We start from the raw sequence: 17,388 nt of genomic DNA on the forward strand, positions 1-17,388 counted from the left end.
CATGTTCTACAAACACCCCCAGCACCTTGCTTGTAATTTCTATTGTAATAATGACAATAGAATATACAGCAACAACAGAGCTATGTGGCAAACAACATTCCAGGTGTCTCTATATGCTATCAGGTATTTTCCACTTCAGATTCAGTAGAAAGTCTTACAGCCCAGTTTAGAAATGCGGAACAAAACCTGTGAGAATTGAGGTCAGCAATGCTCAGATGGCTAGCGAAGTATTCAGCTCTGATGGCGCCCAAATCCATAAGATTGGCACTCTGTCCTGTTGTCCCGCTTCTAGTCAGTTATGCAAAGGGATTCTTCTCTGTCTCTCCCATGAAACTGCAGTAAGTCCTTTGATGGCAGGGACATCACGCCAGGGCATGTTCTTTATAAACACGCTTAAATCTCTCTATCCAAGGCTCTTAAGATGATGAAATGGAACAATGTCTATCATGAACTTATCATGCCAGGTGAATGATAAGTGCCTAATAATTTATTAATTTCATCATAGCTGTGTTCCTCTACCAAGCACCAAGAATAAAGCCTTGCACATCAATTCTGAACTGAGGTTCCTATCTGTGGAGTGAATAAATGCTAAGTTCTGATGAGACAGACACTGCTGGAGTTTGGCATTACCTACAGTATCGAACCACTCAGTCAGAATCACCAGTTAGCAGCATTCCTATAATAGGGTTAACTGAACTATTCACCTTCTTATTAACCTGGGTAAGGTTCCTGTTTGGTTCAAAACCGTTACAATCTTGCTTTCTTGCTGACATTCTGTATGCCATTGACTAAGGTACGTAACATAAGTTCTGAGCTAGGAGAAGAACATCACAAAAGTAAACAAAAACACACACGAGGAAAATTAAGTCTGAATTCTGGTGCTTAGGACACAGTGAGATACTGTTTTCTGTCTTCACAGCACATAACAGACCTTCAAGTCATCCTATTTTCAACTTGTTTCTTGTTTCTTACCCCCTAGTAAGAGGTAAGATCTCTTTGACAAGGCAAATGCGTCCCTTCTATACACTGCCACCCCCTCAGGCCTAACACATACAAGTGTGTGATGCTGAGTAGTCTTTAAATATTAGCTGGCTAGAGCTGTGTTTTTGTGACACAGTCTGTTAAGTTACCACCTACAGCACCAGTATTGGAGTGGTTCTGTAAGCCCTAGCTGCTCTGCTTCTGGTCCAGCTTTCAGCTAATGCATCCGGGAACTTAGGGAAAGATAGCAGCAAATCACTTGGGTACCTCAAACCCAGGTGGGGACCAGGTTAGACTTCTTGGCACCTGGCTTCAGGCTGTTGTGGTCACCTGGAAAGTGACTAAATCAGTAGCTGGAAGATCTTTTGCCCCTATCTCTTTCTGTCTCTCCTTCAGTCTTTCACTACGCCTTTCAAATAGTGGGGGAAAAAAATTTTTTTAAAAAATGTTGATTGGCTGATTACCTATATTTTGCATGTAATTATAAGTATGCAAATGCTTACACATATGTGATATCACTAGATGTTGTATGCTTTATATCACATATACAATTGCATGTATGTGTATCTGTGCACAAGACATGTCAGACTGGAAAAAATACAGATCATTGTTTGCAAAAGTTGTGCTTCCATAACACAATAAAATTCTGGCTGACCAGTTAAGAAATATGAGGAGCCTTCAAAAAGTTCACGGAAATTAAGTATTATGAAGAAAAAGGAATAAAAGGATTTTGTGCAATATTTATCTTTTCATTCCATTTACCATGACCTTTATGAAGTACTCTCATTTATACTATTCTTCACATATTCCAAGTCCAGATGTTCAAAAACAATGAATCTCATTAAGTGTGTAAATTTTTTTTTAATTCTTTAGGAACTATGGAACTTTTCCTCCCTTTGAAATCTCCTTGCCCCTTTTGATTAGCTACAGTGATACACGTGGGAGAGAGGGCATGGACACATACTGCCCCACTAGCGCTGTGGCAGCTGCAAATTCTGAGTGGCTGCAAGCAGCTACCTGGGATGCCCACATCCCATATCAGATTGCTGGCTCTGATTCAGCATCCTACAAATGCACCCCCTGGAAGAAAGCCAGTGATGGCTGGAGCACTTGTTCCTACCACGTCCATGGAAGATTCAGATAGAGTTGCTGCCTCCTGGCTTCAGCATGGCCCAGCCAGTGCTCATCTGGGATGCCAGTGTCACAGGCAGCATCTTTCGCCGTTATGCCACACTTTCAGTACCAACAAACCTATTTTTCAAAACGTTTGCAATCTTTGCACCAGCCTTGCAGCACTGCGAGCTTAGCCATGGCCTATGATACCAGCATCCCGTATAAACCCTGGTGGGAGTCCCAGGTAGTCCATTTCCCATTATACTCCCTGATGATGTGCTTGCAAAAACAGTGAGAAATGGCCTCAGTGGCTGGCTCCCTGCCACCCACATGGGAGACCCGAGTGGAATTTCAGGATTCTGACTTCAGTCTGGCCCAGTCCTGGCCACTGAAGCCATCTGGGAAATGAAACAGTGAACAGATCTCTCAGATCCTTCTCTCCAAATCTGCAGTTCATAAAACAACACCACCAACAACAACAAAATCTGTAAAATATCATCTTTCTAAAAATGAGTTTTAAAATACTCTCATGAGTTGACCAAGATATCCTTATTTCAGTTAAAACATACACAAGAAACCATAATTTGTAATAATAATAATACAACCATGTTCTGGGTATGCAATGTCCCAGACCCCTGGCATCAGATCTTGTTTCCTTTGAAACTTGTCACAAACTTGCAAGGCTGTCAAGCTGTCAATTTATAAATAAGCAAGCTAAAACTCAAACACAGTAACTGGCCAAAGGCACTGTCCTGTTTGTCTAGTCATGGGATAGGCAGTGCTCAAGTCTGGAATTCCACTCTGAAGTTCAAACTGTCTTCCGTGAACACTAACGCTCCTTCCACAGCGTACCAGACACTGGCAGCAGGCAGGGGGATCATATTTAGGCAGTTTCCACAGCATAGGCATTTTCCTAATTTCAGCATACACCGAACCAAACGTAATGAGAGCAAACTCGCTCAAGTTCACCCCAGGCTATAGAGGGCAAGGGACAAACACGTCTCACACACCACCAGCCTGTGTGCTCAGCCTAGGAAAGCATTTCCCACCGACTGTGCCCTCTCAAAACAAATATTCTCTACTACAGCTTCATTATCCCTCCTCCTCCTCTATTACACCCACCCACCCCTCCCCAAAAGGGCTCTTTCATTGCAGGCCAGTGGGAAGTTCTCAACTCATTTCCGTCTATCACTTGAAATGAAAGCGCTTTCTGTCTTCAGAGCAGAGAACTGTTGGGTGCTATGTCTCTTGTTTGCTCTTCAGCCCAACTATCAATTCTGTGCAGGTGAGAGAAAAGTCACCCTTACACACTGAGAAGGGGAATCTGCTTGTTTCCACATGCCACCGTGGTAGGGTTCTGCAGGGAGGCAGAGGAGGGACAAGATCTGTCGCAACAGTTAAAGGAAGCCCAGTGGCACACCCCTGCTAACAGGGGGCTCTGGCCTTTTTAGACTGAGGAAGGCAAGGGAAACTGAACCTTGAGCAAGTTTGGTTAAGCACCCAGACACTTCTGAGTGTGTGTAAATAACAGTACCGAGAAAGGTGGAAGTTGGTAGCCCACCTGCCCCTGCCCGGATGGCACAGATCCTGTGTCTGTCAAGAGGAGCAAAGCGCCTCCACTCACAGGGCCAGAACCTTGGGAGAGCCAACTGCAGCATCCTCCAGGCCTGTACCTGCAAGTCCTCCAGGTGTCCCCTAGGGGAGACCGGGAGAAGAATCCTCCCAGCCTCCCTGTCACGCTGCAAATCCTGCTGCCAGAAGCTGATTTGCAGCCCATGAAGAGGAACTGCAGCCTCTGAGAGGGTCTTCAAAGTTATGAGTCCGACCAGCTATGGATTTTTTTGTGTTCTGATACCAAGTCCCTACCTAGAATGCCTGCCGCATCTTCCAGGCCAAACCAAAGAAAGGAATTGGGAGCCTTACATGAGGACAATTTCAGCACCCATTCTGGAAAGAGAATGACCTTGGGCAAGAATCTCATCTTTCTAAAGAATTCCTCCCTGGGGAGTAAGATGAGCTAGTATCTGCAATCAGAAGTTGTTAAAATTTTGTTAAAAAGAAAAAAAAAATTGCCCAATTGTGCCTCTTAGTGGAACGTCAGCCAATGCTGTGTGGCGCAAAGCTGAGGGGTCCCGACTGGGTGTTCATGTTCTCACTGCCCAGTGTTGGCCCAGCACCGCCTCCGTGAGGATTTACTCACGGTGCATCTGTTACACACCTCTTGACTGGCTTCTAGGTGTCTGTGCCTTCCAATCAAGTGCAGGGGAACTAAGTTACCCAGGGTCCTCCTTCCCACCAGTTTCCAACAAGCCCTGAAATACAACTTGGGCTTGGGAAGAAATCCATAGTCTCTCAGCGCATACAGAGCAGGTGCCTGCGAATCTCCAGGGGGTGGGGCTGGGGTATCCTGATAAAGTCTCCAGGGTCAGGGGTGGAGAGAGGCAGAACAAGAGATCCAAAGGAAATGGGGAAACTGTGAGAGGCGGGTTCTCGCCTGGTACCCCAGGTCACCAGCAAGGAGTCGCGAAGGCGCAAGTACCTGAAGACTCTGGCAGCCGTCTGGTTCCTTCTCCACGCTGTGCCCTGTTGCCGCACCCCCTGCACGATCTCCTTCTCGTCGGGCAGCCGGTAGACAGGGAAGACGTAGAGCCAGCAGAGGATCACGATGCAGAGGGCACTGGCTCCCACTGGTAGCCTGGTCCGTGGGAACTTCCACGCCAGAATGGCCATGGCCCCTCTGGATGCGTGTCGCCGGGCCAGCCCGCAGGGGCTCATCTCAGCCCCGGCGTCCCCTAGCCTCAGCACCACCACGCCAAGCAGAGTGGCCGCGAAGGGTCCCCCTGCCGTCGGCCCCCCATGCACACACACCGTTGGTTATCCTGTCCGATCCCACACCGCTTCGGGGGGCCCCTATGACCCCGGAGGTCAGGGCAAGGAATTTTTTCTTTTTCTTTTTTGAAATGCAACTTTGTCAAGGATTTCTTTCTAGGGCAAGTGGCGGGGAGGCAAGTCACGAGCTAGGGCCACCATGGTCGTCTCCCCTGCAGAAAGGCGAGCTCCGGGGTCCCCGCGCCAGCGCGGAGAATAGTGTTGGCGGTAGTGCTGCTGCTGGTGGTGGTGACGGCTGCGAGACACTCCCGCCGGTTCTGCAGCATCACGGTCGCCCTCGGGGAGGGTCCCGGGAAACGGCGGTGGCCCGCGCGCGCGCGGCGTCCCTTTGCTGAGCGATGCTCCTTCGCCCTTCGCCGCCTCTCCCCGCCTCCCAGCGCCGCGGCGCCGCCGCCAAGCGCCCTCCAGACGCGCCTCGCCAAGTCCTCGGAAATTTCCACGGCAGCCCGGCCCGGCGCGGCCCGACCCGGGACCGCTATCCTGCCCCGGATTCCTGCGCTTCGCCCGCCAGGACCCTCGCTCCCCACCCCGCCCGGAGAAGAAAAGAACTCGCTCTCATCAGTTCATTCAGCGGCGCGCCGCAGCCTTCCGCTGCGCCCCGGACTTGGCCGACAGTCGCCCAGGGATTGGTGGAAATCAAGGTCTCCCCTCCCTCCCTCCCCCGCCCCAACCCGCAAAATTGCCTCCTTCGACCCGTGCGGATCCGCGACGTTCGCATGCAATCGCGCGCCCCCTCTCTCCTGCCCTTGTTCTCGGGAGCCCGAGGCAGACAATAAAAATACCAAAACCAAACAACAAGGACAAAAACCACAGCCTCCCCCTGAAGATACACCAGTAAATTCCTCAGTGTCAGTGACTGGCTCGGGTCCCAACCCAGGGATGTCACCCCGTGACCGTCATCCTTCTCCTCCTAGCTTAGGAACCCGCAATCAAGAAGCGGGAGCCGAGCTGTTGGGGGTCCCCGGGTCCCCCACCCTGGCCAGCACGCGCGGGTCCGGGAGCCGGCGGTTCACCTAGCAGACGCCCGGGGGAGCGCGCGCGCGCTCGGGCACGGCCAGACCCAGACCAGGCGCTCCCGGGCGCGGGCGCGCGCGCGCACACGGGGAGCTGCGTGCACCCCGGGGTCCTGCGCCTCCTCGCCACCGCCCTGCGATGAGGAGGACGGGCGCTGCTGCTGCCAGATGTGCGGGCAGCTGGTGCCCGGGCGCGTGGGCCCCGGGGAGTGACACTGCCTCCCCCCCCCCCCCAGCCTTTCCGTAAACAGGGCCGCACCTTCTGAGAAATCCTGTCTGGCTCATCGCAACCTCGACCTTGGTGGGGCAGGGGAATTGGGGGCCGTAGCGCCCGGACCCGCCTAGCTGAGCCACGCCTGCTCGTCCAGGGGAGTCGCGCACACAAAGCTCGGGTACCTCCTAGCGGTTGCCTCTTCTGGGTGCTTCAGCATCTTCTGAAGCCCAACCGTGTGCAAGAACAAAGAGGAAACTGCAGCCACCGGTCCTGGTCAGTAGTATCCTCAAGGTCCGTGGTTCTACTCGCTCAGGGTGTCAGGCCGCCGGGGCGACCGGCACAGCCCACACGGGCTGCTGCGAGTACGAGGCCTGCCATCTTTTATTATTTTTTTTTTTCTCCCTCAGCCGTTCTTCTCTGAGAGGTGGGACTTAAAAAGTTGGTGTAAAGTTATTTACCAGATCTAAAAGCAGGGACCCCACCTGATCCTGGGAGTGTCGTTCATGCTCCCAGCTCTGCCGTGCCCTCTTGGGATACCGCCTCCAAGCCATGTCTGTCCTGCTTTGGTAAATGAGATAGGGGAAAACCATCACACTCAGAGCTGCCTTGTAGCAATGCAAAGCACAACGCACAGACCTTAAAACGAGAAGTACCTGAAATTGTGCAAAGTAATGAACCAACCCGCCTCTGTCTGGGAAAAGTTGGGACACTGCCTACACTTGCCCCAGCTAAGAATAAATAATCCACTGCTTTCAGTTCCTGCAATGTAAAGAAAACCTGAACCTTCCCGGCCTCTCTGTCCAAGTCCAAGGAATCCTCGTGCAATAAATTCAACATGAACAAAACCAATGCACGCTGCCATTCTGAAGGAGCTTTGCAAATGTCTCCCCATTCGATATCAGAAAAAAGACATCAGAGTGATGCCTGTGAGTTAGTGATGCAGCAAGCCATTCCCTCTCATCCCTCTGCTGGCTCTTGCCGCAGCCTGCACTCCTCTTTGGCTCCTTCATTTTCCTTACCAGGAATGCTGAATCTAACCAGACCATTGCCTTCAGCCTTCCAAGTCCCACAGGGATCACTTCTGTCTGTGTTGCGGTCCATGCGCGTGAGCCATTATTTCTTTTCTTTCCTTCCTCCTAAGAAATCCCAAGATGCGCAAGGCCAAGCTAAGTGGCCAGGGATTTCTCACTTAATAATGTGCTCCCAGACCACCTAACGCACACGGGCCTCCTGAGGTAGGAACTCCATAAATACTTGCGGTTTCTGCCCCTGTTCCCCTAGACAGCCCGCTCTGAACGCCTGCAGTATCTGCAGGTTCTGCCGGCTAATGAGGTGCCGGGATGTGACCTTAGCTCACCAGCCAGACAAGGAGAATATGCAGTCTCTTATTTCATGTGAGAAGCCTGTGCTTCTGATCCAAATTAGAATTCCATGCAACATACCGAGGTGTCTGGGAGAAAAACAGGAAGTTTTTTTCGCTTTCTTTTTACTCCTTTTGGTGCCAACTTGAGCTTGACCACATATGTAGTCAACAAATCATGATTGTGTGTATTGAGAGTCTCCAGTGGACTCAGGCTGTTGTGACGGCAGCAAAGTTTTAAAAGGAGCAATGTAAAACCCCAAGTTTTGATGTTTTAAATGTTTTACTTGACAGCGAGCCAACCTGTTTATGTGACTTTCAGGAGGTGGCTTAGGTATTCTTTTATACTCCCATGGAGGAGGAGAAAAAGTTTTCTTGAGGACTAAGAAGCTTGGGAAACTCTATAAATGTTTATTACAAAAGTTACACGGTAATGATCCAGCAGAATGAGCCCTGGTCTTAGTGTCAGACTAACCTGGTTCAAATTCTGTCTCTTACTAGCTATGTATGTGTCTTGGTCCAAAACAAAAACATTTATTTTATTGCTATGGCACGTGCAAGTCAGTAATCATGCGCAGCAACCTCTGACTCAGCTCTCTTCCGGGTGTCTCTCATCTCAGTGTGAACCACGGGAAAGAACAGAGAAGAAAATGCTAGCATGCTTAGTTCCAACAAAGACAATGATGATGGCGCAAGTGCTTCCTCCCTAAGTTCTGTATTGTTACTGACGAATCTGTCATACCCATTTTCCAGCTCAAAGGCAGTTTCTTGTCTCTGCAAATAATTTACTGAGACAACACAGTATTCCGCGGGTAAATTTGATGTGAACTTTTGTGACATCAGATTTGTAACGGAAGCCGGGATGAAAGATGGGACCACAATAAAGCTGAAACAATAGAGAGGAGAAAGCAGCACTCACACTGAGAAGCAAAGACAGACCGCGAGGGAGACAGAGGACTAGGTGGTACACGCGTACTTTGCAGGCTCGCTTGACCGTGTGTGAGGGCAGATATCCCACAGAGATCTCCTGTGAGCCAGCGGTCAGCGGAGGGGCTGCCATTTGATGCAGCCACTTAAGGCATAGCTTTGCATGCCCACAACTCACATCGGAGGTCCGACCCAAGTCCCAACTCCAGCTTCCTGCCATGTGCACACTGATAGAACTTAGATCCCTGCCACCCATGTGGGAGACCCAGAAAGAGTGATGTGTTCCCAACTCCAGCTTGGCTCAGCCCTGACTGTTGATATTCAAGAGGGGAACCACTTGATGAAAGATCTGTGAGTTTCTGTCTCTGTCTCTCTCTCTCTTTCTCTCTCCAACTATCTTTTTGATTAAATAAAATTTAATTTTAAAAGATTACAGAGAGGAGACAGCACCATGCTTCAACATGTTAATTCTCTACCTCTGAAGCTGGCATTCCATATGGGCACCAGTTCGTGACCCGGCTGCTCCATTTCCAATCCAGCTCCCTGCTTATGGTCTGAGAAAGCAGAGGAGGGTGGCTCAAGTCCTTGGGCCCCTAAACCCACATGGGAGACCTGGAAGAAGTTCCTGGCTCCTGGCTTCAGACCAACTCAGCTCCAGCAGTTGTATTCATGTGGGGAGTGAACCAATGAATGGAAGATCTTTCTTTGTCTGTCCCTTCTCTATCTATATCCCTTTTAAATCAAAATAAATTAAAAAAAATATGTTAGATAGAATTGTTAGTGTTTTGAGACTGGTAAAGGGGAACTGCTGGAGGCTGTGTTAACTAGAATCTTCTTTGACCATAACCAAGTGAGTTTCATGAGTGTTACTTTCAACAGCCCCACTAGCTTCATGGAGTGAAAAACCAAGTAAGATCTTGGTGCTGTGGCAGGGTTAGAACAAGAGTGATAGTTGTAAAATAAATCAGGAGGAGTCTCTAGAACAAAGCTCTGCTCTCCTGAGGAAAGACCTTACTCTATACTGTCTATCTAATCTAGAAAAGGGGGCATTTCTCCCATTCTAACCTCTTCTACACTTCCCGTATACTGCGTCTCACATCGGAAGGACACAAAACCATCAAAACACTAAAATGTAATTATGAGATTGCAAAACACTTCCCCTCTCCCACATCTTAGCACCACTACAGTAAGGTTCCAGGTGATTGCAGTTGGAAGAGCTGGAAAACAGAAAGAGCCAGAAGGCATAGACTGTCCCTGAGGTGGAATCATTAAAAAACATCAAAGACAACAGGAGAGACAAGGATTTGGAGGAATTTGAAGCCTCTTTCCTCACAGCTATGGAGAACATCCAACACAGCCCAACTCCTCCTAGCCAATTAAACCCAAAGCTTCACACTACCAGCCTATTTACCATAATTTCCTTTACCTAATACATCATTTCTGGCTTTCAACAAAATTACAAGGCATTATAAAAGGTAAGAACTCTGAAGAAACATAGCAAGCAGCAGAACCCAGATACAGCATAAACCAGATAACAAGCATATTCAAATTATCTGACAAAACACTTAAAATCACCATAATTAAGATGCTAAATCCTTTAATGAAGTAAGTAAAAACATAAAATAACATATGGCTGATGTAGGCAGGGAGATAAAAAAAAAAGTTTAAAAAGAATCAAACAGAAATGCTGGAAATCAGAAAGAGTGTAACAGAAATGAAGAATGCCCGAGACAGACCTATCACTGAGTCACTAAGGAGGAGGAGAGAATGAAGATAACTTGAAATGGAGACATTTTCAAATGGTAAAATATAAATTGTAACAGTGATAATAGATATAAAAGAAAGCAAGAAGAATAGAAGAAACGTTTGACATGGCAAGAGCTGAGAATTTTTCAAAAGTAATGGCAGACATCAAACTACAGATCTAGGAGGCCAGGCAGCCCGGAGAACAGGAAGCATAAAAAGCTACACTCGGATGCATCACGGTTACACTACAGAAAACCCAAGTTAGGGAGAAAAATCTTGAAAGAAGCTGGAGTGAAACTTTAAACATCTTAACATCTGACTTCTTTCTTTTTTTAAGATTTATTTTCTTTTTATTGGCAAGTCAGATATACAGAGAGGAAGATCTTCCATCTAACAATTCATTCCCCAAGTGGCCACAATGGCCATAGCCAAACCAATCCGAAGCTAGGAGCCCAGAGCCTCTTCCAGGTCTCCCACACAGGTACAGGCTTTGGGCCGTCCTCAACTGCTTTCCTAGTCCACAGGAAGGGAGCTGGATGGGAAGCGGGACTTCCAGGATTAGAATTGGTGCCCAAATGGGATACTGGCATGTGCAAGTGTGGACTTTAGCTGCTAGGCCAGTGGACAAGGCCCCAACATCTGACTTCTTATTTAAAACTAGGCATGCAAAGAGAGAATGGGGTAAAATATTCAAAATGCTGTCTTCCAAATAAAAAAACTTTTTAAAAACAAAGATACATTAAGTTATGGAGGAGAGGGGATAACACTTTCTGGGATATTAACATTTTATTCTTTTCCAAAGTTTGCCTGAAATATCTTAGAAAGTACTTGTTGAAAAAAATTTATTATGCAATAATTCTTTTTCAAAAAAACTTTTATTTACTTATTTATTGGAAAGGCAAAGCTACAAAGAAAAATAGAGAGACTGAGAGAAAATCTTCCATCCACTGGTTCACTTCCCAAATGGCCATAATGACCTCAGGAGCCAGGCTAGCCAGGAGACAGAGGATTCATTCAGGTTACCCATTTGCCTTTCCATATCTTACCCATCTTCAAAGCCCCGTGCCTTTCTTGAATAGCGTCCTACCCCCCAGCCCCCCAGCATTCTAACCAGGTCCTAGCTATGTCTGCCCTGGTGGTTTTTAAGCCAGTGTGGTTAAAACCTTCATTAATACTACATCCAAACTATTGCAACATGGTTTGATTGTCCATTTTGCTGTCTTGTGTTGTATTTGCATGATTGAGCATCTCTGTGATACCTTCAACCGCCTGAGAGTAGACGCTGATCAAATACGTACACAGACCTATCATCCCAAGCCAAACCACTATGGTAAGTGTAAAGATGCAGCTATAAACAAGACAGGCATGGTCCCAATTCACACATTATATGGTCTCCATCCCTTGTAGCACCAACCAATGTGCTGTGTGTTGATGGAAATAAAGTTGTATTCAATGAGGTGCATCCCTGCTGGCACAAGACATGCAACATCCTCTTGGAAAATAGAAAAAAAAAATTCAACATAAGACTGTATTCTCAAACACACACACACACACACACACACACACCCTCCTCTGTGTTCAACTCCAGTCAATGAAGACGTCCAAAAGCAAAGCTATATTAAATCTTGTTTCTAGTGGCCTGTAGTGATTTTATCACAAGGCTATGTTCAAATAAAAGTTTTGTGCTCTTTGTAAGGCAATCTGTTTTCTCAGACTCGGTGGAGACAAAGCACCCACTCTACCTGGTGTATTATATCCATTTATTTTCTAAATACCAGTGCATACACTATACCAAATGCTACTGAAAGTGGATCACAAAGCTCCCTCATCTTTTGGAGACACACTTCTCTCCTCTAAATCCAGAGAATTATGCTTGATAATATTGAAGTTCCCTCCCGCTTCACAATTCTGTGATTATTCTTACACACAAGCCACTGAGAGGCAGAATCTAAGGGGTAAATGTAGTAAGATAAATAAAGGAACAAATGAGATACGGAAGCTGTGTTGAACGGGCCACGATGGGGATGTTTTTGGATACAAACAAAACAATCCAATTTAACTTTATGGTCCTGGATAAATAGTTGGTTTGTGAAAAATCTCTTTCATGCAACAAAAATGTATTTGAAAATATGAAAACTGGGTGATATCCCTAATGATACTTTCAGCTTTGCTCGCAGGAACAGAGGCAAGACTGTGTCAAGAGGATAGAGAAAGCCTCTCCTGCTGGGTCTTGAACTGGATCAGAAGAACCCAGTTGCAGAATCCTCTTGCCTTAATTAATGGTGGCCACAGCCTTCCCTTCCAAGCTCACACTCCATTACTGTGGGGCATTGTCCTCTGAGGCGTCTATTGGCTTCTGTTGTAAGGAGCATGGAAGACTCAAGCCTTCATGCAGAGATGTTAACAAGCCTGAGCCTCCATCAGTTTGCTAATACACAACTTCCAAACAAGAAAATTAAAAGTTTATCAAAAACAGAATTAAAAGATAACATTGGTGAGGTGCAAGACATTTTGAAATTCAAGCACACAGAAGGTCTTCAGAAATGATCATGAAAAACATGCATTTGATGAAAAAACTATGCTTGGATTTCAAAAATTTTTTGCACCAAAATAAACTCCTTTTTAATTACATTTTCCACAGACTTTTTGAAGGACACTCATACTGCTTTATTCTCCTTCCAGGCACAGGTCAGTGACCTTCATTGTCCTATTTAAGCTTAACAGGCCTATCCTATCATAAAGAGCTCTAAAAAAGCTATCTTTACATCTCAAGCCCAAGTATCGTGGTCCACTCCTTAACCACAAGGCTGGTCAAGACCCTGCAAATGTTGATGCTGTATATTTGTGGTTTGGGGAAAAATTGAAGAATTATGATACTTAACTCCAAACAAGTCTTGGATGTAATTTATTTTGAGTAAGCCATGAGACTTCCAACAGTTGTTGTTTCTGAAGTTCCAGGGGGGTGAATTACCAGCAATATATGACAGAGCTATCATTCCAATATTCACCCCTGGGGTACTCTCCTGATTCTATCAAAAAGAGTTTGTGTAGCACTTTGGGTACACACCTGGTATTGTCAAAAGAGTAAAGTGGTCCCTGGACATACAATGCAGGCAGCAAAACAGTAAGTCATATCTGATCATAGCAGGTGGCTTTAACAGGCTGTCATGTTGGTTTATAGCAATGCAATATGTCAGCTACAGATGTGAAATCCACCGTGTAGCCTGCAGTTCAGAGACAAATGGCCTCAAACTTCAAAAGAATCAACACAATAAATACAACTCATGTAACACAACCCAAATGGCTTTTGCAACCTTCAGCAAGCCATTAAGGGATGCTGACAAATATTCTTTCTTCAGATTTCCCACATTCTTAGGGTGAACCTTGTAGGATGGAGTCCATTCAGTTCTTCCCAGGCTAAAACAAATATGGGGGTTTCCTAAGCATGTTGACCCTAACTCAGCACCCCATCATGCAGCACATCATTCTCTTACCCTAACAACTTTTCAGAACAGAAGGTCAGAGCCCTGCCCTAGCACCTTACCAGTCCCATCCTCCATCCCGTAATTCCTACTTCTTTGCAATTATTACCTGGTTTTCACCCCCACTTTGCCAGACTTTCTTCTTTTGTGCCTGTTTAGAAGATACAAAAGATAGGGAGGATGGCACCATCTTTACCATAAGTCAGTGAACTAGTGTTACAGTCAGACCTAGGCCACTCACATGATGAAATCACCAGGTAGCTCAATGTGCCCTTAAGAGATTCAACAGGAGGCAAAGAAATCTCGTTCTCCATCCAACATCTCACAATCCAAGCATAATCTTCGCACCACTCCATTGAGGTATCTAAGGAGCCATTTCCAGAGGCTCGGTGAGGACAGGTCCTCTGTTCTGTCCCCTTCTGATCACCAACTGCTCCTCTCTGAATCTGCATAGCCTACTTCAAGTCACACTTGGTATTCCTACACCCCCCCCCCCCACACACACACGTTGTTGTCTGATTTTATATCAAGTTCTTGGCAAGGCTAAGCTTCTGCTGTGGTATGGATATGCTGCCCTTCATTTTGACCACTGTGCACATTTACCCTTGCTTCTTCAGCAAGGTTTACGACCTGCTTCTCCATGGGGACAAACTTCTAGACTGAGTCGCTTACTCAGTTTACAGATTTCTATTAGTAAACCAGCAAACTCATTCTTCTTTATCAAGGCAAGAAACCTATGATTCAAACCACTCTGCACTAAGATGTAGCACTTTGTGGAGATCATAAGGATGAAGAAGGAATACATTTATGGCTACAACCTAAATCTTGGGGCCACAGAAAGTATGGCTTCCTGTATACACCAGTTCTGTTTTCTCTCTCAGCTCTACTGACTGCTCCTTCCTTATCTGATTGAAGTTGGAATTATCAAGATATTAAAGCACTTTAATATTTAGGATTACTGAGAATCCCTGAGTTGTCTCTGAAATCTCCACTGAAATTGAGTAAAAGAGAAGTCTCCCACCAGGGACCATAGGTCATCATCAAAGAACTTCAAATGCAATATTCTTCCATTAGTCACTATCTGGGATTATAAGAATAGTGTTAAACACTTCTGCAAGAGACCAAGTCATTTATTATGCAGACGGCAAAGCCCTCAAAAGTGATGTTTGCATGAAGCAAAACCAAGGAGGACTGCCTTGGATTGCCACCTTCTGCAAGTCTTCCAAAATCTGCTTTTATTAGGAATACCATTGAAATATACATATCTCAATTTGAATACATATCTAGTCATTCAAGGCTTTGTGGCAAACAAAATGCCCAAGATGGTGTGTACCTGAAGGTGAGCCTTGCACAGCAGGCATATACAGCAAGAACTCCAAAAAAGAAATCTTTTTCTGCCAAAGGACCAGGAAACTAGGTTCTGGTCCTTATCCATACCTTCTAGTTCTTTGTTGAGATTTTCTTATTTCTTTGGCACATGTTTGTTCTTAAGGAAATTAAAGTCTTTTTATGATAGCCACTTTGAATTTCTTATCAGATAGTTCCAGTATGTCTTTCATCTAGGCATTAGCATTGATTAACTATGCCTTCTCACACAAGTTAATGTATTTTTCACTCTTACAATAATTCTTGAAGTAGAGACGGGGAGAGAAACAGAGACAGAGTAAGAGAGCTGAGAAGAGGTAGTTTCTTACCCACTGGTTCATTCTCCAAATGTTCACAATGACTATGATTAGGCCTGCCTGAAGCTTGGAGCTGGGAACTCAATCTAGGCATCCCATGTGGCTTACATGATCTAAATAATTTAAGCCATCATTGCTACCTCTCAGACTATGCATTAACAAGATGCTGGAGTACCAAACCCAAGCCTTTCCCTACGGGATGCAAGCACCTTAGCAGGTGTTAACCAGTAGACCAAATGTCCAGCCACTCTAGGATGTGTTTAATCCCTCTGTTTGGTCTGGCCTTTTCTGACCCCATGCCAGTGACAGAAAGAAGGAACTTTTTCATTGTGTTTAAGTGAGGATGAAAATCCAAGTGCTGCTGTGGTCTCCCGGTGAAGGGATGAGGGCAGGTTCATTGCAGCCAGCGAAGGAAGCAAGGTAGCCTTCTTACTCAGTCTTGATAAGTGGATATTGCCACTATTCACCCTGGGGTGCAAAGACTGTGTTATAGAGTTTGGTCTTTTTTAAAAAATTATTTTTTCCTACACTGCCACTTTCTTGAGCCTTGCAGAATTTTGGGTGTGTGTCTATACCCATTGGCATTTCAAGATTGTTTTTCTTTTTTTTTCCTGCAGCATGGGGTGCAGATACATAAGTCACCACCAATAACAATAGAGCAGAAGCAGGGACCTCTGGCAGGGTTTCTCCAGTTGCAGGTCACTGTCTTCTCGCTGACCTTTCAAAGTCTTCTGTGCTTGTTTATATGGAGTACCGTGTCAGGTTTATTAGCTGCACTTAGTGGGAGATAACAGAATTCTGTCTACTCCGTGTGTGTGTGTGTGTGTGTGTGTGTGTGTGTGTGTGTGCGCGTGCGCGCACATTCCATCCAGTCTCACAGCCAGAGAAACTCAACCTGTCTTGGAAAATAGAACAATCAACTCATTCCAGAAAATATTAACAAGATTAAGGGCTTCATAATTTTCAAAATGCTCAGGATACAATCTAAAATTAGAATACTCAAACCTAGGGAAATGTGCCCAATTTATCAAGGGACAGAAATATCAAGAGACACCAAGCCAAGGTAAATCAGAATTATCAGACAAAAATGCATTCAAGCAGACATGGTAACCTGGCTCTGTGAGGTTGAAGATGACAAAGTAACAATTCTGAAATGGAAAGAAATTTTAAGCTGAGAGATGAAAGTCATAAATCAAACCAGATTAAAAACTTCAGAGCTGAAAAATATAATGCTGGGAAGGAAAATATTGGGAGATAGATGAGTATGATTCGTGCTTGGAAGGTTGATGCCCAGCACTGGATTATCTGAGTTTGAATCCCAATTCCAGCTTCCTGCTAATGGCAGCTAGGAGGCAGCTGGTGGTGGCCCAAGTTATCCAGGCTCCCTGCCATCCCCCTGGGAGACCCAGATGGGGTTTTGGGCTGCTGGCTTTGTCCTGGCCCAACTCAGGATATTTTAGACATTTGAGGAGTGAACCAGCATATGGAAGATCTCTATCTAGCTCCATCTCTCTGTGTTTCTGTGTGTTTATGCATGTTTATGTCTCTGCCTTTCAAAGAAATAAAAAATAAATGGAAGAATTTAAATATCAGGAGATGGCCTCAATAGCAGAAAGAAGATAAAGGGAGGGAGACTGAATTAGAAGGTAGGCTAAGAAATCATTCAGTCTGAAAAATAGAGAGAAAAATCATTGAAAACAGCATGGCAGAGGCATGGAGCCTTGTAAGACGATATTAGGAGGCCTAGCACAAGTTTGGAACCACACAGGAAAAGGAGAAACAATCAGTAAGAGAGAAAAAAAAAACGTGAAGAACTATCCATGAAAACTTCTCAAACGTTAAGAAAGTTATAAATCTATATAACTCTTGAGCATCTCTTCAAACCACACAGAGGTTTGAGAGCTGAAAGAAAACTAATCTCAAGAAGAAAATTGCTGAAAACCAGGGATTACCAAAAGCCATGAAAAGAAGTTTGCGAGAT

At 45.6% G+C, this 17,388-nt stretch overlaps 1 protein-coding gene across 1 annotated transcript in view; it reads right to left on the bottom strand.

Annotated features, from left to right (window-relative positions):
- Nucleotides 1–5,319, bottom strand: part of ST8SIA1 (ST8 alpha-N-acetyl-neuraminide alpha-2,8-sialyltransferase 1) — a 118,616-nt gene extending 113,297 nt beyond the window's left edge. The window contains exon 1 of the mRNA XM_040967679.1: nt 4,634–5,319. Within this exon, the coding sequence (XP_040823613.1) occupies nt 4,634–4,869 (236 nt within the window). The 5' untranslated portion in view covers nt 4,870–5,319. The remainder of the gene's footprint in view (nt 1–4,633) is intronic.
- Nucleotides 5,320–17,388: the final 12,069 nt, after the last annotated feature.

The sequence above is a fragment of the Ochotona curzoniae genome, unplaced genomic scaffold, assembly GCF_017591425.1.
Source record: "Ochotona curzoniae isolate NIBS_2020 unplaced genomic scaffold, NIBS_Ocur_1.0 contig_1482, whole genome shotgun sequence".
NCBI classification, from domain to species: Eukaryota; Metazoa; Chordata; class Mammalia; order Lagomorpha; family Ochotonidae; genus Ochotona; species Ochotona curzoniae.